Below are 25,999 nucleotides of genomic sequence, written 5' to 3'. Positions count from 1 at the left end.
TGGTGTGCTGTTTGCTAAGACCCTTGGTAAAGCGCAGTATTAGGGTGGGAGTTACCCGATTTTCCAGGTGTTGTGTGTCTCAGTTTCCCTTGGCTAGGAAAAGGAATTCCCTTCCCCCTTGCGCTTCCCCGGTGAGGCGATGCCTCACCCTGCTTCAGCTCTCGCTGGTTGGGCTGCACTCACTGACCAGCACCAGTGAGATGAACTTGGTACCTCAGTTGAAAATGTAGAAATCACCCATCTTCTGTGTTGCTCACGCTGGGAGTTGGAGGCTGGAGCTGTTCCTATTCGGCCATCTTGGGTGCCCCCAGTGTCTGCAAATTTCTGAGGCACTAACTGGGTTCAAAGATAAAGGTTTGAGAAGAAATGCCACTGATACTTTAATTCTTTTCAGTTGAACCCATGTTTTAACATGTTTATGTCTACTAACCTGCATTTATTAAAGAATGAGTTTTCTTTTCTTTACCACAAAACATATGTAATTGCTATTAAGCATTATTTATCAGTGTGAAAAAAATTGGTGTTTCCACACTGAGCTGATAGAATTCCAGTTAAAAAGCAAAGAAACTTGGCATTTAGTTAATTTCAGTGGTCCCTTAGGAGGGAAAGGTAATTCCATTTAGCTTTGGAAATGATTGGAAATTGTTCTCAGATACTTATTATTGTCTCTCTAGAGGCTCTGCTTTGGTAGCCCTGGCTTTTGCAAAAGCTTCACAGGAGGACCTCTTCCTGGCTAATGGTGCCCACCCAACCTCAGGGACTCTACTCAGCCAGGACTGCAGCACCTCTTATTTCTCAGTTATTCAGATTTGAGGCTTGTATTAGTTAGGGTTCTCCAGAGAATCAGAACCAACAGGACACACACAGACACACACAGACACACACACACACACACACACACACACACACACACAGAGAGAGAGAGAGAGAGAGAGAGAGAGAGAGAGGTATCGTGAGGAATTGGTTAATGCAATTATGGGAGCTTGGAAGTCCCAAGATCTGGAGTTCATGCGATGGAGACCCAGGAGAGCTGATGGTGTAGTTCTAGTCTGTGTCCAGTCTGAGAAATAGGAGAGCCAACAAATAAGTTCCAGCAGCCTCAAGACACAAGAACTGATGTTTCAGTTCAAGTGTGAAGGCAGGAGAAGACTGATGTCCTAGCTCATGCAATCAGGCAGGAAGAGTTTCCCCTTACCTGTGGGAAGGTCAGCCGTTTTGTTGTATTCAGGCCTTCAGCTGATTGGATGAGGCCCACCACATTAGGGAGGGTAATCTGCTCTGCTCAGTCTACTGACTCAAATGCTCATCTCATCCCAAAACTGTCTCATAGATACACCCAGATGTTTGACCAAATATCTGGGCACCCAATGGTCCAGTCAAGTTGACACATAATATGAACCATCACAAGGCTTGTAATTTCGAAGTCAGTAATCCTCTTTGTAATGGAATGAATAGTGGCATTCAAAAAATATGTCCAAGACCTAGTCCTGGAACCTGTAAATATAATCTTATTTGGAAAAAAGATCTTTGCAGATATAATTAGTTAAGGATCTCAGGATGAGATCATCCTGGATTTAGAATAGAACCTAAATCCAATGATAGGTATCCTTATAAGAGAAAGGCAGAAAGGTATTTGAGAGGGGAGAAGATTATGTGAAGAAGGCAGAGACTGGAGTTATGCAGGCTTAAAGCAAAGAATGCCTGGGGCCATCAAAAGCTGGAAGAGGCAAGAAATAATTTTTCCCTTATAGCCTTTAGAAGGAGTGCTGCTCCACTGATGCCTTGATTTTAGATTTGTGACCTTCACAACTGTGACAGAATAAATTTATGTTGTGATAATTTGTTATGGCAGCACTATGAAACTAATACACTCTTCTTCTGGGCAGGAAACAGTAAGCAGACAATTGAAGACAATTGAAGGTCTCTGGTAGGCTTGTTGGCTTTCTCTGAATTCCAAGAATCCACTTTGCAGATTCTAAGATCACTTGATAGTCTTGTTTATTTGTTGCCATTGGGTTTGGGAGTTCTATGGAAGAGTGTTTGTGCATGGATCTTCCTACATGACCTTCGTGTGTCTATGATGACTTTTTCATTGTCCATTCCTGTTTGATGAAATAGAAGCAGAGGCTCGCCTTGTTATGAATGGTGGAAGGAGACCCAGTGTGGCTAATGTCAAGAAGGGTTTACTCTACTCAAGAATTATTTTCCTATTTATACTTCTATTTCCAAATACAGTAATTGGCTTAAGTAACAGCTTCTGCCTTGGTAAGAGGTGTCTGCAAAGAAGGATATTAGCATGTTTTAAAGCTTGTCCACATTTCATAATTCTTACATTTGACTTTGAGGAAAAAGATTCATAAAACCACTTTGAATTATGCCAGTCAAAACAAATTATCTTGAGATCAAAAGACTTACAGTCAGAAGTTGATAAAGAGATAAATTAATTGAGTTTTAAATATAGTTAATACTGCATCCCATGTGCTAGACCATTTCGTAAGAGCCTATGTACATGATTTGTTTTTACCTTCACAACAACGATATGAGGTAGGTACGAGCATTAGCTTCATTTTATAGATGAGAAAATTGAAACTCAGAGAGCTTAATAAACTTATCCAAGGTCCCACAACTTGAAGGAGTTAGAGTCAGGGACTCAAAATCATGTCTCTCTGACTCCAAAGCCATGCTCCTACTCTCTCACTTGACTGGAAAATCCCTAACTGGACTTGAGGTAGTGGATGGTGTGGTCTAGAATGGCACTTCTCGAAGTGTATTTTTTACAATGATAGTCTTTATTCTTCTTTTGGAATTTTTTTTGTTTTGTTTTGTTTTGTTTTTGAGACAAAGTCTTGCTCTGTCGCCCAGGCTGGAGTGCAGCAGTACAGTCATGGTTTATTGCAACCTTGACTTCCTGGGCTCAGGTGTTTCTCCCACCTCAGCCTCCTGAGTAGCTGGGACTATAGGCACACACCTCCATGCCTGGCTATTTTTCGGTAGAGACGGGGTTTCCCCATGTTGCCCAGGCTGGTCTTGAACTCCTGGACTCAAGTTATCCACCCACCTCTGCCTCCCAAAGTGCTGGGATTACAGGTGTGAGGCACCATGTCCAGCCTAGTCTTTGGTTTTACAAAAAGCATTTTTTTTTCATGGTTGAACAAATTCAAAAAACACGAATGATTACAATTGACCAGAACAGTCGAAAGTTTTGAGAAGCCTTGTAGTAAAAAAATAAAAATAAAATACAAACAAACACATGTACAAAAACTCGTTCAATTTTTTTCAGGCCTTTTCTGCTGAACACTTGAACACCTATTAATATCCTGGGGAACCAATATTCCGCAGAACATACTCTGGGGAATTCCATCCTAGATTAAATAATCCTGCACTAGGAGAGGCAACAGCTTTCAGTGGTCATTTTTGAAAATGATATTGTCTCGCTCAGTGAGTTATTCCACATTCCTGCATTACAGCTTTCTCACCCATAAAGTAAGAAGATTCGCCCCTAAATTATCTGTCATAGCTTTAAAATGTTGTGGTCTGCATGTAAAGCAAATGACAATTTGTGAATTTATTTTTTTCCTCTGTTATTGATGTTGGCTGAGGGGCCTGAGGACAGTTACCTTTTATGTTCAGTTACATTCTGATTGTTCACAGATATCCAAGAGTAAAAGTGTTGTATGTCTGTCACCTCTTCAAGTTTTGCTCTAAATAGGTAGTACACTTAGCCTGTGGTGCCTATTCTGAAGCTGCCCTGTGTCTCCAAGCCTGGTAAAGTCACCAGGCTTTCTCTGGGTTTACCCATGCTGGACTGCTCTTTCCAAACCACACCTCTCTGTGGAGCCTAGACGGAGTTCTCTGATTTAGACTCTCATCAAAGCAGAGTACTTTTTTCTTTCCTCCATGGGCTGGAGCCTTTCCAAATGCTTTAAGTATTTGCCCCGGTCCTAGAATGTTCTTCCCATTCCTGTCTGAATAAACAAATACTACTCATCCTTTGCTCCCCAGCCTAAATCTCACCTCCCTCATAGACCTTTCTTCATTCCTTCAGCCTGAACTGATCTTACCTTTTCTGAACTCTTAGTCAACAGTGAGTATTGATCTTACCTGTTAGTTTTTCTTTAGCTGCTTCGGGTCCTAACTCTTGTGTTTCCAAATATGTCATAAACCCCCTGAGAGCAAGTACTGTGGTTTATCTCTCTTACATGTTCCCTGCAGATTCTCATATGGTGTTCCTCAAACAATATTTGCTCAGTAAACACCAGGTTGATTAACCCGTTGATGCTTCCCCTGCCCAGTGTCTTTTTTGGGTTGTGATCCCCTAGCAGAGTCGCTCAGGATGATAAGAGATGTTTCAGCTCACAGCTGTACACGGGCCATGTGAAATCTGGCAACAGGAGCTGCCCAACGTTCTCTCCTCACCCTGACCAACTCCTTCCTTTATCAGAACTGTTTTGGATAGTTCAGTAAATCCAGAAAGAAAAATCAGGAGAAATTCTCTGAGTTTGTTGTTGTTTATTTATTTTATTGTTTTATTTATTTATTTTTTGAGATGGAGTCTTGCTCTGTCACCCAGGCTGGAGTGCAGTGGCGCAATCTCGGCTCACTGCAAACTCCTGCCTCCCAGGTTCAAGTGAATCTCGTACCTCAGCCTCCCAAGTAGCTGGGATTATAGGTGTGCGCCACCACGATCAGCTAATTTTTAAATTTTTAGTAGGGACAGGATTTCACCATGTTGGCCAGGCTGGTCTCAAACCCCTGACCACAAGTGATCCGCCCACCTTGGCCTCTGAAAGTTCCAGGATTACAGGCGTGAGCCACCGCGTCCGGCCTGAGTTTTATTAAGGATGGAGAATTTGCAGATCCTCGGTCACGGGAAGGAGGTTCGCTGCCAACTCAGCCTTCAACATGACGTGCTGGACAGATTCTTGTTATTATCGTCAGTAAGTTTTTAAATGAGCTAGAACTGATGCCGTTTACGTAGGGTTGGTTGGCTATAGGTGGGTCTTCCTCTTGCTGTCATTACCTGTTCTCTAACATTTGTTTTCAATAGAGGGACAGCTGGAGGGGTGGGGTTTATATTTGATACCTTTATGAGCTTTTCAGTGCATGCTCTTTGATTGCTATTTAAATAGACTGGAAAGAGTGCAGAATGCTTTTATTCATTTTGTTTTCTGTAATGCTTCTCAATGTCAAAAATAAGAAAAAATAATTAGTGGTACCTAAGTGCTGCAGTTCCTGTGAAGAACCTGAGATGGTCCTGGCCGTGTTGCGGATGTGCATAGAAGCCTGGGAAGACCCTAGATGTGATTGACTACGTGGAGGCCTGTCAGTGGACAGGTGTGACTCAGGGCCCAGAAACAGTGAAGTTAAAAATATGAAAATGTGTTACAATAGCAAGTTATTCTAAACCGTTTTATCAGCAGCCTCACGACCGTGCCTGGTGTACAGCAGACACTAAATCAATGCTGGTAGTGAACGGAAGAGTGAGTCATGCATACCAGATCTCACCCGGTGGTGGTGGCGTGCTGGAGGGTGATGCTGAGATGGATTCTGAGGCTCCATCCAAGGGCAGTAGGCAGGAATCCTGTGCTCCCTGAGGGCTGCCTGCCAGCAAAGGGCAGGGCGTCATGGTGGCACATGTACCACTATAGCTGCCCTGATCTGGGTCCTTTGCTGAAGGCTGCCTTCAGTTAATGGGAACAGATTGTGTATAAGAGATCCTTTGGAAAGTTCCATTTTCCATCCACCCATCCGACCGTCCAGTGAATATTTATTGAGTATTACCATACACCAGATACTTTGCTGAGGGCTGGTGATTCAGTGGTGCTTATAACTGTTCCCTGGCCCCATCTGTATGGGGAGGATTCAGATGTTGTATGGCTAGTTATAAATTGGGAGGCAAGGCTGGGCATGGTGGCTTGCACCTGTAATCCCAGCACTTTGACAGGAGGATCACTTGAGGCCAGGGGTTCAAGACCAACCTGGCCAACAAAGCAAGACCTCATCTCTACTAAAATTTAAAAAAAAAGTTAGCTGGGTATGGTGGCATGCACCTGTGGTCCCAGCAACTCAGGAGGCCGAGGTGGGAGAATCACTTGAGCCCAGGGGTTTGAGGCTGCAGTGAGCTATAATCATACCACTGCACTCCAGCCTGGGTGACAGAGTGAGATCTTGTCTCAAAAAAAAATAAAAAACAAAAAGTAAAATAAATTAGGAGGCACCCACAGAAGAAAAAGACTGGGGTATGACGAGAGAGCCAACCAGAGGAGACTCATTTAGATGGTAGTGGAGGAGAGAAGGAGAAGATGCCATTTAAGCTGAAATGTGAGCACTGGGTAGGAGTCTGTGGGTGGGAAGAGCAGGTGAGAACCTTCCAGAAGTGGGAAGGACATGCCCACAGGCTCCAAGGTAAGAAAACCCTGGGCTGCATATGGAACTGAGGGGAGCCAGGGTGGGAGCAGCTCAGAGAGGGGGGCAGGGGCTGAGGCTGCCAAGGGAGGCAGGAGGCATGGCGCCTAAGAGGCCTTGTCAGCCATGTAATTTTAAAAGTTTGGTTTTAATCCCAACTTTTATAAGTCAGCAAACATTCATTCATGTGCAGAGGACCTGCTGACAACAGAATCAAAAACCATAAACAAATACAGAATTAGACACTAGAGAATGTACACTGTGTAAATGCATCACTCTCTGTCTATACTCAGTGTTGTTGCTGAGGGGAAATTTACCTGTGGACACGGGTGGGGCCGAGGGGAATGGGCAGCCCCTGTTCTCGCTGTCCTTGGTGTGCACAGAGAAAGTCTCCCTTTGGCTCCAGGTTGTATCTGACCTTGGCTGCTCCGGGCACTGTCTCCCTTTTGATCGGGGAAAGGCTTAACGCTCACTTGCATGGGTGAATGTGCAGCAAGCGAGCAGGGACAGATCTCAGCGGTATGGAACCCCTCAGGTCCTAGTGCAGCGTGTGTGTGTGTGTGTGCACGCACCTCTCGCAGGCATCACCTGGTAGGGAGGGCAGTGGGTGAATTCCACGGCATTTTTGGCTTCTCTTGTACCTCCCTTCTTCAGCTCCAGAACCTTCCATCCTTGCCCAGCTAGTGACTTGTACCCCTTTCCCACTGTTTGGCTTCTCTGTGTGTCTGAGCCTTTAGGGTGAGTAGAAAGGTGTGATGATCATCTTCAGCCCAGCCCTACCTCTCAAGATGAGCAAGATACCATAAGTAATAACCATGGAACTTCAATGATCCAGCGACTGGAGGAGGAGCAGAGGAAAGCACCAATAAATAAAAAGAGGCAGCCGATGGGCATTAATTTCTGTTGACACATATACTCCCAGCTGCGGCACATGTTCTGTTTTTATGTCTGGTCTGCATTCCTCCTGGGTGACCTTTCCTGCCTGTTGCTGGGAGAGACACTCTTAGGGCACTGCAGATACTAGTGACTCATGGGTCATTACGATTATGTTGTTTCTATCTTATACTGTTAGACCTTTTCCTTGATCTTTGGGGTCATTGGCTCTCCCAATGTTTGTGCACCTTGGGCATTTTAGTAAAACTTTCTGTGCCTCAGTATTTTTATCTGTAAAATGGGAACAGTGCCTTCTATACTGTCCAATATATGCAGCTTCATTCCTTGCACCCCAGGAAAGCACATGATTTTAATATAAAAAGGAGACATATCAGCCCTCAGACCACACTGCTGTACCCCTCTGGAGAGGAGAGGCTGAGGGAGACCAGGAGGAAAAAAGAAGTAAGAAAAGACAGTAAACCCCTTAGACTGTGACAGTGAGGCCAAAGTGAGCTTTTATGAGAACCACATTTGAGCCCTGGAATAAAAAATAAGAGCAACATACTTTAAAAATTATTTATGATTTTAAGCACATGAAAGGCGTATCATGTACCCAGGGAGGGCATAATGGGGAACAGCTGGCTAGCATGTGTCTCACCATTTCTGAGGTTGTTCATAATTCTCTGATGTCCAAGAATAACAGTAATAATGATGCCACTGCTGATTGTATTAATAACAATAAAGAAGGTTGGGGGGTCTGTCCTGAGTCCTGCTGAAGGCAAGAGGAGAGCCTGGGCTGCTGGGTTTGGCAGGGGCGGAAAGGGGCACTACAGCCTGCTTGCTTCTCAGGGGCAGTCCATGGAGCCCAGCCAAGGATCAAAGGATGTTAGGTTGAAGGAAAGGGCTCTAGAAGGGGAAGGCAGGAAGCCTGTGTTCCTGGCATGATTTTACCACTGACTGTGGCCTTCCCAGCCCCTCTGAGTCTCAGTGTTCTCATCTATAAAGTAGAGATGCTAATCCTCCCTGGCAGGCACACCTTACAGAGTGTGTATGGACCGTGGATGGAATGATGCTCAGGGAAGTGCTGGGTACACTGCAAAGTATTCCAAACACAGAAGGGGTTATTATCATCCTTGTGTTTCTCCAGGGCTTACCACACTCAACCACCAAGCTCGGGACTGGACATCTAGGAGGTACCCAGAGATGCTTGTGCCACGAATGAATGTTTCTTTTTCATTAAATGTTCAAAGCCATGGAGTGGTAGCCTTGGACAATACTTTTTAAAGTATTTGGTCCTGTTGTCTCTTTTATGACTTGTTAGGTTGGTCTGGAGTAGCGCTCAGTCTAAGGCAGATTATCCTCCATTGACGAGTCATCTGAGCACACTGCCCAGTGCTCTGTGAACTAGGGGATTTTTCCGTACAGCTGGTGGGCATAAGTGCTGTTTCCTTTCAGACGGTTCCCTCTCTAGTCTTGGGTGCTTTTATCACACTCATGCACAAAATACTCAAAGGGGAGCTTCTGCAGCCCTCTGGGATGCTCTGTCCTGTGAACTCTAGTTGCCTTGGTCTCCCCAGACTTAGAGATCAGTCTTCTCAACTCAGGGAGTTTCCTGGGCTCCACCTGTCTCCTCTCTTCTCCCAAGGCAGTGACTGGGACTCACAGGGCTCCCCTTGTCTGTCTCCCATCTCTCAGGGATCGCTGCCTTTCGTTGTCTGATGTCTAGTATCTTGAAAATCATTATTTCATGTATTTTGTTCGGGTGTTTTGGTGGTTTCAGGCAGGAGAGTAAATGGGTCCCTGTTACTCCATCATGGTAGGAAGTAGAGGTTCCCTTGTTTTCCCTTTGGAGATGAAGAAGCTGGGAGAAGGGAATGACTTGCCCAAAGCTGTACATCTCATTGGCGTCAGCAAGGTGGCATCCTCCTGTCCCCACTGTGTGCCAGCACACGGGAGGGGTCCCTGCTTTCCATAAGTCCATGGTTTCTTGGGGAGACAGACAAATCAACTGAGAATTTGAGACAGATGCATAAGTCAAGAAAAGCAACCCACAATAAATTTTATGAGGCGGGTATTTATCCACAGGGTACCAAGGAAGCGTGGCAGGAAGTGAGAGGGCAAGGAAGGGCTCCTGGGAGGGCTGGCACATGAGCCTTGTGGTGAAGGAGAGGCAGGAGTCATCCAGGTGGGAGAGGAGGGAGAAAGTCTCAGGAACCGGTAACATGCACAACAGCTCGGAGGCAGGAAGCAGGTCCCTCACCCCAAGCCCAGTGTGTATGGTGTGGTACTACTGGGGAGACGTGTGTGTTTTATTGTGGATATGCACCTGCTCCATCCCCCTACTGAGTCCCTGGAGTCTGGAAATTTCTTCCAACACAAGTCTGCTGTGGTGTTTCAGCCTGGGGACATTTGTGCAGGGTCTTGTTCAGGGCTGTGCAGTTGATGTTACGATGGGGTTTCTGGTGGGGCTCTGGCCTTCCACACTCTTGAAGGCAGCCAGCAATATTCCTTTCAGTGACATGGAGCATCCTCCATCGAGAAACAGCTGAAACTTACCCACTCCTGGCTCCAGTAAAAACAGCGCAGAAGCCCACTCCCTTTAGCCCATTTCTCTAGGTGAGCCCTACCAGATCCATTGCCAAGGTGAGGCTTAGGAACTGCCTGGAGGTTCTCAGCTGAACGTCTGCCAGAGCCAGACCCTGAAACAATCACTGGGTTAGAAATCTGCATCAACTAAATGCAGGCATTCCTGGCCCCTGTGGGTGCTACACTCCTGGGTGCTTTTGCACTTGGTAGGGGCAGGAGGGGGAGCCTTTTGGCCTATCAGAGTTCTTAGGCTTTTGGCTCACCTCTAGCCTGGTTTATTTCTACCAAGACCAGACGAGTTGTCTTATGACTGTTTGGATCCCAGTCTGGGCGCCTCCAGTGACAGCAACTGCTGTCATCAATGCTGTTTCTCCAGAGATTTCTCATTCATTCATTCATAAAATAATAGGGAACATTTTGGACAGTATCCTGTCCTCATGGAATTATGGTTTGGTAGAGATGGCTGGACATTTCATCAAACAGTCACTCAAGTATAAAATTACAACTGTGATAAGTGTTACGAAAAAAAGGAATTAGGGCTCATGAAATACAGTGAAGGTGGGACTTGCCATTGTTTGGAAGCCAAAAAATCATAACCTCAGTGTGAACAGAGCTTAGTGAGCCAGTGGGTAGGGGGTGGGGAGGTGGGGGCCATAGGGGCTGGGGAGGAGATGTGCCTAGCTCAGCCAGTGTCTGGGTGCAGTCAGTAGGAACTACACGGAAAGGTAAATATGGAGACTTCTACAGGTTCCATGGGATGTGTTAAGAGTTTTGGTCTTATTCCTAAGAGCAATGGGTGACTGTTGAAGGCTTTTTAATGAGGAGGCAAGAAGATTAGATTTTTGCTTCAGAAACTTCACTTGGTCTCCTGTGTAGAGACCAAATTGGAGGTGGGCAAGAGTAGAATTGTCAGATAGAACACAGGATGCCTAGTTAAATTTCAATTTCAGATAAACAATGCATACTTTTTTAGTATATGTATGTCCCAAATACCACATGGGACATAATTACATTAAAAATTTATTGTTTTAACTGTGTTTTTAAAAAGTTTTAAATAGGTTGCAAATATTGCATGGAACCTAATTATGCCAAAGATTATTCATTGTTTATCTGAAATTCACATTTAAGTTGACATCTTGTATTTTTATTTGTTAAATCTGGCAACCCTTAGCAAGAGAAAATGTGGAGAAACTGGTTATAGACCAGTTATTGTTGTAAACTACTAAAAGATGCTTAGGTTAGGATAGCAGAGGTGGAGATGGAGAGGAGTGGACAGAGAAGGAATAGTCCTGGTTGGTCCAAATCTGCCATTCAAAGGCATCTGGAAGACAGAGTCCATCAGCTTCCCTCCTACTCTGAAACTAATTTCCGCACACATGGCATTTAAAGACATATGGGTATGGTATGGTGAACTGCGTAGTCTCAGTGCAGGTCAGGTGTCTGGTCAGAAGCTGCACTGAATGGCCTATAAGAGGTGTTCTGTGACAGTGTGAGGTGGTCTTATTTCTGTCTCCATCCCTCCAGACCAGAGACACCTGAGAGGTGAGTTCTGTGCATTGCAGTGACTGATGTGTGTGAAGGAGACATTTGGTAGAAAGGTCAAGACCTTTACAAAAATAGAGGCAATATTGTAAGTTGTACACTGTTTTTCCCCATGATAACTCACATTTTAGCAAATTAAGCAGTAGAGTAAAGCAGTCAAGAACATGGATTTTGCGAGGGGCTTTAAACCCCGTTGGTCATTAGCTTGTCTACACTATCTGTGCGATCTTGGCTGAGATACTTAACTCTCTTGGCTTTGCAACATATTTTAAGATTAGCACTAAAATACCTTGAAAGCCAGGCCCACAGGAGATACTTAGTAAATGGTATATGCTACTAGAATCAACAATCTCCTTGTTTCAGAAGGCAGGCTTACTCTTCGTCTTCTTACACAACTCACTTGGTTTGGTTGCTGTTCACACTCTTCACTGTCTTCCACTGCCTTGTGTAGCAGATCTCCACGCACTCCTCTCAGTTTGCCTCAACTGAGTTTGCATGGAAATCTGCTGCACAAGGCAATGGAGTATTGTTGCCCATGAAGATTGTCACTATTGCCCATCAGAACCCCTTTGTCCAAGCAAACCAGCTCATGTAACCCTCCTTAAACCCAGCTTGAACATTTCCACTTTTTTGTTTGCCTAGAATGTCTTTGCCTGTATCTGTTCAAGCCTTATTAATCAAAAGTATTTATAAGTTAATGTTAACAGAAATATGAACAAAACAAGATATAAAACATCCATAGGAAATGAAGTAAATGCCTGTCATTAGGGAAACGGCTAAACAAATTACTATTCATGTCTACTGTGTAATACTACGCATGCATTACAATAGCTGTATGCAAACTGTCCTGAAAATATATCTATGATATAATGTGAAATAAAAACAGTGAATTATAGAGGAATATGTGAAGTAGGGTCACAGTTGCTTAGGAAGGAACCTAGTTCTATCTATACGGAAAGATAGGTATTAAATATATTCCCAACCATTAAGCGAGGGTCCCTTTGGAGAAGAGGGTGGGAATTGGGTTGGAAGTCAAAGGAAACTCCTAACGTTTAGTTAATATACTTTAATGGTTTACGCTTATTCATTTACCTGAACCATGTTAATTTTGTAATTGAAATTAAATCAAAATGCATAGGAAAAGGTTTAGAAGAACAAAATAAACTGTGGTTATGTTTCAGTTGTTAGACTGGGGAGGCTCTTGCCCTGTCCTTACTTATCATTGTTTTATTAAAGAACAAAATGGTAACGGAAGAAGATTACCCTTCTGCTAAATCCAACTGAAATGCTACTCCCTCCAAAAAAACATTTTTCTAATTCCTCAACTGAATGTGCTGCCTCCTTTCTTTGAACCCTCAAAGTACTTTATGTATCTTTTGTGGCATTTTCTGATTCTATCTTGGTGAGTGTTTCAGGTACCCAAGTATGAAGACAAGTATTTCATACCAGTCTTACTGCCCCTCTACATTGAAGTAATGTGAAGCTATCATGGTAGAGAAGGAAATAGGATTTCGAGTCAGAGGGTCTGGATGTTGCCTCTTGTTCTGGATGTCTGTTGCAGCCTGACAGATTAGCCCACACTTAGTAGTTTAAAACAACAGCCATTTTATTTTACCTCATGATTTTTTGGTCAGGAACTTGGGCAGAGCTGGGCTGGGTGATTATTCTGCTTCATGTGGTGTCGACTGGGGTCACTTGGTGGTAGCCAGCTTAGAGGTGGGCTGGACGGGAGGGTTCAGGAAAGCTTTAGTGGTATGCCTGCTGCTTGGCAGGGCAACTGGAAGACTGGGCTCAGCTGAGTGCCTTTCCCTCACTGGGTACTCTCAGGACATCTTGTAGACTTCTTACGGTGTGATTCAGGGCTTCAAGGGATAAGGCAGACCAAGGATGAGGCTGCCCATCTTCTAAAGCCGTGGTCCCCAGACCTTTTTGGCACCAGGAACTGGTTTGATGGAAGACAATATTTCCATGGACCAAGGGTAGAGGGGGTGGTGGCAGGGATGGTTTCAGGATGAAACGGTTCCATTTCAGATCATCAGGCATTAGACTCTCATAAAGAACACAACATACAACCTAGATCCCTCACATGTGCAGTTCACAATAGGGTTCATGCTCCCATGAGAATCTAATGCCACGTCTGGTCTGACAAGAGGCAGAGCTCAGGCAGTAATGCTTGCTCACCCACCACTCACCTCCTGTTGTGTGGTCTGGTTCCTAACAGGCTTTGGATCAGTACCAGTCAGTTTGTGGCCTGGGGATTGGGGACCCCTGTTCTAAAGGATGGAACTAGCATAGTGTCATGCCTGCTGTTCTCCACTGGTTAAACATCCACAGAACCAATGTAGATTCAAGGCAGGTGGGAACAGAGATGCTACCTCCTAAAAGAATTGGTGTAAAAAATGTGTGGCCATCATCAATTTGTCACAGCTTTGCTGTGAGAAATACAACCTCTGTGTCTCAATGACTCCATTTGCAAATTATAAACATCCAAAGCTATAATGTATGCAAAGCATGCTATGCATTATAAAAAAAAACTGTATGCACTATAAATATTAACATTTACCTTGGTATTAAATCTGTGCCTTACTCAAGGCAGGTACTCATTACATGTTTAATACTTTGAAAGCAAACTCATTTAAACACAGATATTTCCTAAGAAAAACACAAAGAATGTGATGCTGCATGATCACATAGAAGCGTGGCTCAGTTTTAGAGTATAGACTTTGGATTAGGTTGACACGAGTTAAATCTAAGCTCTGTCACCCAGTTCCTATCTATGTGGCCTTTGTTAATTTGCCTCACCTCTCTGAGCCTTAGTTGTCTCATCATAATATGGAAATAGTATTACTTACCTAGCAGCGTTGCTGTAAGCATTGGAGCTAATTTGTGTCAAGCACCTAGTAGGGTCACATAGTAGGTGTGCAGTTTCTCTAAGATGATATCGAGTCATATAGAAAGTTTGGACTCCTCACTTAATTCCTCTGCACTGCTCGCCTCCATGAGCCCAAAGGATTGAGAGCTGGAACTGGCCCCCTTTTCAGACCTGTGGCTCTTCCTTTCATAGACGTACGAGATCAAAGCAGGAGGCAGCATTGCAAAGAAGTTCAGCGCGGCTCTGCAGAAGCTGAGCTCACCCCTGCAGCCCCGAGTTCCAGAACACAGCAACAACAAGATGAAAAACCTCTCCTACCCATTCTCCAGGGAGAAGATGTACCTGTGAGTATTGAAGCTGCTGGAGCAGGGATGTGGGAAGGGATGGGAAGGAAAATTGAACACTGTTCGATGACTCAGCCCTGGGGCTCCCAAAGTGGGTGCCCCAGTGCTTGGGGGAGAGAGTAGGAAGCATGTTCTCACGGTGACATTGTCCCTGTGCCTGCTTTGTGAACCCCCTCCCCATGTGAGATGATCCCAAACAGCTGAGGGTGCTTGTGCAGCAGGAAATCTGCCATTTGACCATTTTGCAGGGTGATGGGCAAACCAGGGAGCAGCCAACAATAAACTTTGAAACTCTGTGAGAAAGTGGTCAGACACCTGTGTATCTTCTTCCCAATTGCCAGTCTAATAGGGTTTCAACAGGATATGATAAACCAGAGAGAAGGTGGATGAAGCCTCTGGGTTTCTGGATTCCAGCTGCCTACTTGTACATTCATTGACTCTCAGGGGTCTTCCCCTGTCCCTGCACCCTGCCTAGGAAGAGTGAATAAAAGCTCTTCACAGAGATAGCCACTTGGGAAACATTTGGAAGGGGGAGCCACAGCTGGGAAGTGGGAGATGCAGCCGCCAAGCATCAACTTTGCTCTAGGAGCTAATGAGAAAATAAACAACCATCAAGGGTGATGAGAAAATGGAGCAAGAGAGGGAAAGGCCGGGGCATGGAAGGGCAGAGAGGACGGAAAGAAGGACTTTCTCATTTTGGGAGGTGGAAGTTGTGGAGCAGTGTTTCTGTGTCCATGAGAGACCATCTCCTATCCATCTTTGCTGTATCCGCTGTTATCCTACACACATGCCTATGCTGTTTCATTTGCATATATTTACCCTCTCATTGAGTACTCATGCCCCCTTGTGAGGTGACCGGCCAGATCTAACTATCTGCTATTATAGACACCAAAGTCTAAGTCTGTCCAGGGTCACACCACCCAAAGTGGCTGAGCTGGTCCTTGCATGGTGACTGGTGGCTTGCTGCTCTTTCTGGGTCCTGTGGTGCTTCCCTGCATCCCCTTCCCTGGGCCTTCATTTATGCTGGTGCTGGCATCTGAATGGTAACCTCCTAGTCACCTCCGTTCGTTTTAATTCTGTTGTCCTTCAAGACTGGTTCATCAACACCTTCCTTTTGAAGGATATTCTGCTCTTCCCAACCAGAAGCATGCGCTTCACCCTCTGAACTTTCATAGCAATGGTCTGCATGTTCCCATGTTCTACTTTGTGTTAGTTACTTGGAGAAATGTACATTTCAGTGATTGGAGCTCCTGGGGTGCTGGGAGCATATTTCTTTCCTTCATCACTGCATTCTCTAGCACAGCTTCCTCAGTATTACAAACATGCCCCATGTGCTGTTTTCTGAGTGAAAGCTCAGTGTATGAAGTTAAAAACAGACACAGCCCTTGCATAATTAAGATTTTTCTAATGGATGAGATGACAGTGACATTAAATGAAATTTTGAAGAATCAGAGTGATAATCCAACACCCTGAAATGATACTCTTTTTGTTTTGTATTTTTTACTGCTTTTGTTCATGCACCAGTATCTTTTTTACATACTTTCCATTTGGAACCTTATCATCATATATTTTTCTAACATGGTGTAATCTTTTTCTATATACAAAGTTTTTATAATTATAAATTTCAATGAGTGCATGATACCCTATCCTATAGATTTTGGCATTGCATCTTATTGCTATAATCTTTATTATAAGTACCTTTTCAAGGCATTTTTAATTTATGTTATTTTTCTTTCTGTGAGTTGAATTTCTTCCCTAAGAGAAAGTTCTAGAATGAGTTTTTAGAATTACTGAGTCAAGATGGGCATAAACATTGTATGTGTGTGTGCACCTCATAAGTCTTGCTATATTGCTTTCTAAAGATTTGCTGTGGGCCTGGGGTGGCAGTGGTCTCAGGGCAAGAAGTGAATTTGCTATCTGCTCTCTTGGTGTCTCCAGGTACAACATCCAGGAAAAGGACACCTTCTTTGATAATGCCACCCGCAGCCGCATTGTAAGTAAATGGATGTACTGTGTTAGGAAAGAGGATGAGGAAAGAGCTGAGTCCCTAGTTGGCAGGGCATTCTCTTACCCTCCCTGCCACCTCACACAGTTATTTGCTTGGAGTTGCCTAGCAACTGAGAAAAGTATGCAAGAGCTTCCCCATTCCCCAGAAGAAACAGCAAATAACTGCCCTCACTTGTGGTTTAAGGGGAGCGTCTTCTTCTCTATGTGTGTTCTCCATTAAAGTTCTTAGGAAAATAAACCAGGGAAGGTCATAGCTGCTGCGGGGATTAGTTAGGTGAACCCCTTGATTTACATAGAGGAAACCGAGGCTCTGAGAAGCAATGCAATGAAAAAAAATTATATAGATCGTTAGTGTCAGAACAAGGACTAGAACTAGTCCTTCTGATTGTTGGACCACTGTGTTTGTTTATGCATTTTCTCTTCTTTCAACTCCCATGACAGAGTCATGTGAATTTATATAACATGGAATGCTAGTTAACCCATTTGTCCAAGAATAATATCACCAGCCCATTCACTAGAAAGCCAAGGCTCGTGACCATAGCTCTTCTACCATAGTCATTTTGCCTTTATGTCAAGTGTTTGAACTTTGTAGGATGATTGATTCTAATAAAAATCTGCATATGGCCTGTGTTTCTGTGGCCCCTGCATGAGCTGTAGAACATCTTCATTCACCGATCAGTTTATTCTCTATCACCGTAGAGGTCACGTAGCCTATGGGCACAAGACAGAAAGAGGGGCCCAAGGAATGCCAGAAACTTACACATGCCTGCATGGGAAGTGTGAAGTGCGTTCCCATTGATCCTTACCAAAGAACTGAAGTTTCCACAGGAGGAATAAGGGTTAGATACCTAGAAGGGTGGTAAGAAAATACAGGAATAAGAAGGGACAGGTGATTAGAGGAGGCTGGGAGATTTCCCAGGCACACTGCAAACATGGCATTAACTCTTACTTGCAGGATGGGCAAGGAAATCTCAGCTGCCTTAGCCTGGTGTCTTAGGCAGAGTTAAAATGGGCATGTGATTTCTTTTTTCTTCCAATGGAAAAAGGCATGAACGTCCCATTTTCTTGGTTGATGATATTACTAGCCAATTAAATCTCACTGTGGCTTGGGTCCCACGACTGTGGGGGAGTTATAAGGTGTTGTGGAGATTACTCGATAATTGCAAAGTGCTCGTAAAATAATTCAATGCCATATAAATGCTGTTCCTAATTATTATTGCTGTTGAATTACTGCAGTATATTAGGAGCAGAATTAAACACTCTTGGACCCCGTAGTTATTTACTTACCACTCCCTTTAGACTGTGGCTGGAATATGGGAATGTAAATAATGATGGAATAACACATCTTCTAGCATTCATCTCTCCTTCTGGAAGCATCTTCCTTTCCTCAGTCTACTCCACACTGAGAACAGGGGAAAAGAGCCTTGAGTTTTGTCCTGGGATCTGTTCTGCCCTGGACTTTGGCTGGAGGACCTCACCCACATCTGTGGATGTCTCCCCTATACCTGCTTCTTTGTGGGTATCTGAGCACCTCAGCTTTTTGTTGCAAGGCAGACTTCATTGCTGGGCATCTCTTTATAGACTGGCATAGGCTTGTCCCTCCCTGATTCTTTTGTGGGAAGCACGCCTTTCCTCCCGTGTAAGAAACAGAATCCCCTGCAGGCCGCATAGGCCAGGGGATTCTGTAGGCCGTTTTGGGCATGTCCGGCTTCAGGCAGGCAAAGCCACTGAGTCGGCAGCTGCTGTGTGCCTAGGAGTGTGCTCTAAGACGTGCATCTTCAAGGAAGTGTATGATATGCTCTGATCAGGGAGGCAAGATGAGGACCCGGGAAAAAACGACGAAATAAAGCCATCAGTGACCAACATAGAGGTAGCTCCTTTGCGGTTTCAGAGTCCTTTCCTGTGCACGCCTGGCTGGCCTCCCGAGCAGCTCCGCTAGATGGCCCCATTACAGACGCAAGCTGACCCTCCTGACGTTTGCTCGGGACCCTCCGCACCTACCTCCGGAGCTTTCTGCTGCCACACTGGTTCTCCCCGTCAGCCCGGCTCCAGGCTGGGGGAGGGGGCCTGCCCCTCCCCGGGACCCACCAGACAGAACCCCGCCTTTCCTGAGGTTCCCCGACCCCACAGACCCAGGACTTCCTCCCAGCCCTCCCGAGGCTATGTGGTCCGGGGTGGGCCCCTCTGTTTTCCTTACCTCCTGTAACTGCAGTCCATTTCTAGCCTTTTATGCATTTGTTTTTCTCAGGGTGGGGCGAAGGGGCGGGGGATGTGTGCGCGCGGGGGTTACATCCCTTGTGTCCTCAAAGTCCTCAAGTCTGAGTGGGGTTGATGTGCGGGCCATGAGCCAGGCACATGCTTGGCTTAGCCCTCACTGCACATGGGCCCGGGCGTCTCCCGCCCCTGCAAGGCAGTGGTGAGGGTGACGCACGGTGGAGGGCGGGGGGAACGAGGCGCTCACAGCTCTGCTGTCGTCCCCTTTTAGGTGCACGAGATCCTGAAGCGCACAGCCTGCTCCCGAGCCAACAACACGATGGGTAAGGACCCGAGCCCCCGGGCAGGGTGCTGACGGGCGCTGAGGCGACTCCCGCCCTGTGCTTTCAACAGCTCCCTTGGTGGGCAGCAAAGAACAAAGCAAACAAATGCCCCCCACGGAGAGGCTGCTTAGCTTAGGCTGAGAAGCCTGCCTTGGCCCCAGGAGCAGTGGGGGTCCCATTTCTCAGTGGGGCTGCTCCCAGGCTGTTGTAACTTCTCCCAGGCCTTCATCCCAGGTCTCCGGGCTTTCTCTTTTCCCCGTACCGCCCACACCTGCCACTTTATCCAGATAATTCTGCGGTTCCTTTGTTTTTCAACATTTCGAATAGTTTTTAATCACCCAAGAAAAGCATCTTAGAGGTCCTTTAGTCCAGCCTCCTCATACTATGTAAGAAGAGATGAACCGCCAGAGAGGGTGCATAACTGGCCTAAGCCCACACAGCATGTGATGGCTAAGTCTGAGTGAGCCTCTTCTAAGTTCAGCATTCTTCTCACCATATCTGGCTGAATCTCTTTGCCCTGTGGTTTGTTTCTTAAATATTAGGGTAATTGTCTTGGAAGCATTTGGGGCCAAGTATAAGGCAGGCAGTGTAAGGCAGGCAGTCCAGATCCTGATGGATTTGTGGGAGACATCTGTGATGGCCCAGGTACAATGTGAGCTGTGCCCATAACCCCTGAGACTGCTTTTTGGAGAAATGTGCCAAAACGCCACACACACACTTCTGCACAGGAGTCATTCTTGCATGTTGAACCCTTGTTCTGCCATCTCCAAGCGGCTTCTGACAGCTTTGGGAGAGCTGCCTTCAGAATGCGCTTTGGGATGGCAAATCTGGCTTTTGAGGCAGCTTTAGGTTGAAAAGAGTTCAAAGTCATTTGGAGTCCTGTCTACTGAATAGAGGAGGTGATCAGGCTCAGGAATGACAACGATGATGGTGTTAGCTAGCTAGTATTTGAGAGCGTGTTGTGGGGCCTGAGAGTGTGCCTGGGTACCCAGGGCACAGTGCTGGAGAAGGAATCTGAATGGGTGTTATGCCATGATAGTCTTTTTAGAATCGTGCTTAACCTCTCAACAGGGCAATTATGTTTGCTTACTTTTGCTTTGATATATTCATCTTGCTACAAGATTCCAAATAACAATGCACTTTTTAAAATCAGACCTTCCATGTTATGTTATTTATCTGGAACACGGTGCTGATGACGCGAGGCTAAGTGGGCGAGGGAATTAGCCTAAAAAACAGAGAAATTTATATATATATATATATAAAATATATATTATATATAAAAATATACATTATATATTACATATAAAATATATATTATATATAAAAATATACATTATATATGATATAAAATAAATATATAAAAATATACATTATATATAACATATATAATATTATATATATATATAAAATTTGTATATTTATTAAGCATTAGCCCCCTGACTCAAATGTTAATCTCCTTTGGCAACACCTTCACAGACACACCCAGGATCAGTACTTTGCATCTTTCAGTCCAATCAAGTTGACACTCAGTATTAACCATCACAAGTCCGCCCATTGTCAACTTGAACCCATACGCATCTCCTGAGATCATACATAATCTTCAAATAAAGGCAATAATAAGGTCATAATTATGCCTAACATAATACAACTATCCTTCATACAACCGGAAATGCACCAATCCCCAATCCAAATACTGTTACATGAAATTAACACTACCCAAATGCTGATAGGAGGTCAATAAACTTTATGTCACTTGATAAAGGAAAAAGGAAATAAAATGAAGTTATTTCTTAGTGCAAGTGTATACATGAACAAACATGTTGTTAGCAAAAGAAGGAGGAAATACTCATGACAATTACAGTCCTCGTTCTGCAGCTGGTCATGTGGTCATAGCTGGTATTGATGAGTACCTTCTTCTACTAAACATTCTGTATTCCCTTTGCCTTCAGCAAGCACCTCAGCAGGTCATGGTTTTTATCCTGGTGGAGTGACCCAAACCATTCCTAAAGGGTCTGGGCCATTTGCAGTCCTGCCTGGACTGGGCTGTTGTAGTTTCCCATTGACCTTAATCACAGGGCATGGTAATACTAAGAAATGCCCTAATGGATCTCCTGTGTTCCATGCGCACTCTTCCTTACATCTGTTGTGGAGTAGTAGACTGATTTCATCCTGATAGTCTGGGTCAGTCACCCCAGCCAACACTGTAATTCTCTCCTTAGCCTGTTGCCTTAAAGGTAGGAGGAGCCTGAAGTGGCCAGGTGGCAATCTTAACTTCTAGTTTAACGGAATTGTTGTTGTGTTTCCTGGTGACAGCGTTCCTCCCTCTGAAACTAAGATGTCTAGGCCAGCGGAACGTAATGCTGTGGGAACAGGAAGCAGAAATTTTGCTAGCGGATCACTAGGGGTGATGGTGAGTGGTGGTGCCACTTCCACTTCAGTGCCTTGATTCCTGGACCTGTGAATCCTGGCTATGGGAGAAACAGTACCGTTTATTGGATGCTGATTCAGAGCATACTTGGCCTTCTGGGGAACTTTGCCCCAGCCCAGCAAAGTATTGTCACCTAGTTAGTGTTGTAATTGTGACTTCAAAAGGCCATTCCACCGTTCTGTCAGTCCAGCTGCTTCAGGATGATGGGGAACATGGTAAGACCAGTGAATTCCATGAGTGTGAGTCCACTGCCACACTTCTTTAGCTGTAAAGTGAGTGCCTTGGTCAGAGGCAATGCTGTGTGGAATACCATGATGGTGGATAAGATATTCTGTGAGTCCACAGATGGTAGTTGATATGGTTTGACTGTGTCCCCCCGCCAAATCTCGACTTGAATTATATCTCCCAGAATTCCCACGTGTTGTGGGAGGTACCCAGGGCGAGGTAGTTCAGTCATGGGGGCTGTTCTTTCCCATGCTATTCTTGTGATAGTGAATAAGTCTCACGAGATCTGATGGGTTTATCAGGGGTTTCCACTTTTGCTTCTTCCTCATTCTCTCTTGCTGTCACCATGTAAGAAGAGCCTTTCACCTCCTACCATGATTCTGAGGCCTCCCAGCCTTGTGGAACTGCAAGTCCTTTTCCTTCCCAGTCTTGGGTATGTCTTTTATCAGCAGCATTACTTCCCCAGTCTACACCAGTGGCCTCGTGGGGAGCTCCCCATGTAATGCTTATTACAGTAAATTGGTACCAATAGAGTGGGGTGTTGCTGAAAAGATACCTGAAAAATGTGGACGCAACATTGGAACTGGGTAATAGGCAGAGGTTGGAACAGTTTGGAGGGTTCAGAAGAAGACAGGAAAATGTGGGAAAGTTTGGAACTTCCTAGAGACTTGTTGAATGGCTTTGCTCAAAATGCTGATAACAATATGGACAATAAGGTCCAGGCTGCGGTGGTCTCAGATGGAGGTGAGGAACTTGTTAGGAACTGGTGTGAAGATGACTCCTGTTATGTTTTAGCAAATAGACTGGTGGCATTTTGCCCCTGCCCTAGATATTTGTAGAACTATGAACTTGACAAAGATGATTTAGGGTATCTGGCAGAAGAGATTTCTAAGCAGCAAAGCATTCAAGAGGTGACTTGGGTGCTGTTAAAAGCATTCACTTTTATAAGGGAAGCAGAACATAAAAGTTTGGAAAATTTGCAGCCTGACTATATGATAGAAAAGAAAAACCCATTTTTCTGGGGAGAAATTCAAACTGGCTACAGAAATTTGCATAAGTAGCAAGGAGCCTAATGTTAATCCCCAAGACCATGGGGAAAATATCTCCAGGCCATGTCAGGGACCTTCATGGCAGCCTCTCCCACCACAGACCCAGAGGCTCAGGAGGAAAAAGTGGTTTCATGGGCTGGGCCCAGGGTGGCTGTGCTGTGTGCAGCCTAGGGACTTGGTGCCCTATGTTCCAGCCACTCCAGCTGTGGCTGAAAGGGGCCAACATACAGCTCAGGCTGTGGCTTCAGAGGATGGAAGCCCCAAGCCTTGGCAGCTTCCATGTGGTGTTGAGCCTGCGGGTACACAGAAGTCAAGAATTGAGGTTTGGGAACCTCTGCCTAGATTTCAGAAGATGTATGGAAATGCCTAGATGTGCAGGCAAAAGTTTGCTGCAGGAGTGGGGCCTTCATGGAGAACCTCTGCTAGGGCAGTGTGGAGGGGAAATGTGGTGTTGAAGCTCCCACACAGAGTCCCTACTGGGGCGCTGCCTAGTGGAGCTATGAGAAGAGGGCCACCGTCCTCCAGAACCCAGAAGAGTAGATCTACTGACAGCTTGCACTGTGTGCCTGGAAAAGCTGCAGACACTCAATGCCACTCCATGAAAGCAGCCAGGAGGGAGGCTGCACCCTGCGAAGCCACAGGGGTGCAGCTGCCTAAGACCATGGGAACCAACCTCTTGCATCAGCATGACCCAGAGTCAAAGGAGATCATTTTGGAGCTTTAAAATTTTACTGCCGTGCTTGATTTCAGATTTGCATGGGCCCTGCAACCACTTTGTTTTGGCCAATTTCTCCTATGTGGAATGGCTGTATTTACCTAATACCTATACCCCATTGTATCTTGGAAGTAACTAGTGTACTTTTGATTTTTACAGGCTCGTAGGTGGAAGGGACTTGCCTTGTCTCAGATGAGACTTTGGACTGTGGACTTTTGGGCTAATGCTGAAATGAGTTAAGACTTTGGAGGACTGTTGGGAAGGCATGATTGATTTTGAAATGTGAGGACATGAGATTTGGAGGGGCCAGGGGTGGAATGATATGGTTTGGCTGTGTCTCCCCGCAAATCTCAACTTGAATTGTGTCTCCCAGAATTCCCATGTGTTGTGGGAGGTACCCAGGGTGGGTAATTGAATCATGGGGGCTGTTCTTCCCCGTGCTATTCTCGTGATAGTGAATAAGTCTCATCAGATCTGATGGGTTTATCAGGGTCTTCTGCTTTTGTTTCTTCCTCTTTCTCTCTTGCCACTGCCATGTAAGAAGTGCCAGCCTCCATGATTCTGAGGCCTCCCCAACCATGTGGAACTGTAAGTCTAATTAAACCTCTTTTTCTTCCCAGTCTCAGGTATGTCTTTATCAGCAGTGTGAAAATGGACTAATACAGTAGTCTTGGCAGAAGCATTACATGCAAGATAGGAGAACCCATATCCTGAGTAAGTGTCTCTTCCAGTGAGGACAAACCTCTGCCCTTTCCATGATGGAAGAGGTCCAAAATAATCAACCTGCCATCATGTAGCTGGTTGATCACCCCCAGGAATGGTGCCATATTTAGGGCTCAGTGTTGGTCTCTGCTGCTGGCAAATTGGGAACTCAGCAGTGGCTGTAGCCAGGTCAGCCTTGGTGAGTGGAAGTCCATGTTGCTAAGCCCATGTGTAACCTCCATCCCTGCCACCATGGCCACTTTGTTCATGAGCCCATTGAGCAATGACAGGGGTGGCTGGGGAAAGAGGCTGAGTGGTGTCCACAGAATAGGTCATCCTATCCACTCCACTGCTGAGGTCACCAGCTGGTGAACACTCACATGGGATACAAATATCTTCACAGTTTTTGACCATTCAGAGAGGCCCACCCACATACCTCTTCCCCAAATTTCTTTGTCACCAATTTTACAATCCTGCTTCTTCCAAGTCCCTGACCATCCAGCCAAACCTTTGGCTGCAGCCCATGAATCAGTATATAATTGCACATCTGGCCGTTTCTCCTTGCATGCAATGTGCACAACCAGATGCACTACTCGAAGTGCCCACTGGGAAGATTTCCCTTCACTGCTGTCCTTCAGGGATGTCCTAGAAAGGGGCTGTAGTGCTGCAGCTGTCCACTTTTGGGTGGTGCCTGCATATTGTGCAGAATCATCTGTGAACCAGGCCCGAGTCTTCTCTTCTTCTGTAAACTGATCATGGGGAGCTCTCCATGAGGCCATTGGTGTAGACTGGGGAAGAGAAGACAGGGTGGCAGGAGTGGAGACCATGAGCATTTGAGCCACTTCCTCGTGTAACTTATTTGTGCGATCAGGACCTGCTTGAGCCCAATCACGTATGTACCACTTCCATTTGATGATGGAATGCTGCTGTGCATGACCCACTTTATGGTTAGATGGGTCAGAAAGCACGCAGTTCATGATAGGCAGTTCAGGTGCCATGGTGACTTTATGACCCATAGTCAAGTGTTCAGTTTCCATCAAAGCTCTGTAACAGGCCAAGAGCTGTCTCTCAAAAGGAGAGCAGTTATCTGCAGAAGATGGCAGGGCCTTGCTCCAGTATCCTAGAGGCCTGTGCTGTGGTTCACCTGCCAAAGGCTCCAAACAGCATCCCTATCTGTGACTGACACCTCAAGCACCATTGGATCTGCTGGGTCCTGTGGCCCAAGTGACAGAGCAGCTTGCACAGCAGCCTGGACCTATTGCAGAGCCTTCTCCTATTCTGGACCCCACTCAAAACTGGCAGCCTTTCATGTCACTTGATAAATGGGCCTGAGTAACACATCCAAATGAGGAATGTGTTGCTTCCAAAATCCAAATAGTCCCACTACATGTTGTGCCTCTTTCTTGGTTGTAAAAGGGGCTAAATGCAGCAGCTAATCTTTCACCTTAGAAGGACTATCTTGACAGGCCCCACACCACTGGACTCCTAGAAATTTTACTGAGGTAGAAGGTCCCTGATTTTTAGTCAGATTTATTTCCCATCCCCTGGCATGCAAATGTCTCACCAATAAGTCCAGTGTGTTTGCTGCTTCTTGCTCACTGGATCCAATCAGCTTAATATCATCAATGTAATGGACCAGTGTGATGTCTTGTAGAAGCAAAAAGTGATCAAGGTCTCTCCACATAAGATTATGACACAAAGCCGGAGAGTTTAT

At 45.3% G+C, this 25,999-nt stretch overlaps 1 protein-coding gene across 1 annotated transcript in view; it reads left to right on the top strand.

The window, feature by feature from the left end:
- ANO2 (anoctamin 2, calcium activated chloride channel) overlaps positions 1-25,999 on the top strand; it is a 372,967-nt gene that overhangs the window by 89,080 nt on the left and 257,888 nt on the right. Inside the window, exons 4-6 of the mRNA XM_011955293.1 lie at positions 14,471-14,622; positions 16,561-16,615; positions 19,115-19,166. Coding sequence (XP_011810683.1) covers positions 14,471-14,622; positions 16,561-16,615; positions 19,115-19,166 — 259 coding nt within the window. The remainder of the gene's footprint in view (positions 1-14,470; positions 14,623-16,560; positions 16,616-19,114; positions 19,167-25,999) is intronic.

Source organism: Colobus angolensis, unplaced genomic scaffold (assembly GCF_000951035.1).
Source record: "Colobus angolensis palliatus isolate OR3802 unplaced genomic scaffold, Cang.pa_1.0 Scaffold11, whole genome shotgun sequence".
In the NCBI taxonomy this organism is placed as follows: Eukaryota; Metazoa; Chordata; class Mammalia; order Primates; family Cercopithecidae; genus Colobus; species Colobus angolensis.
The sequence above is the reverse complement of the archived record's forward strand: the minus strand, read 5'-3'. Positions and strand labels throughout refer to the sequence as shown.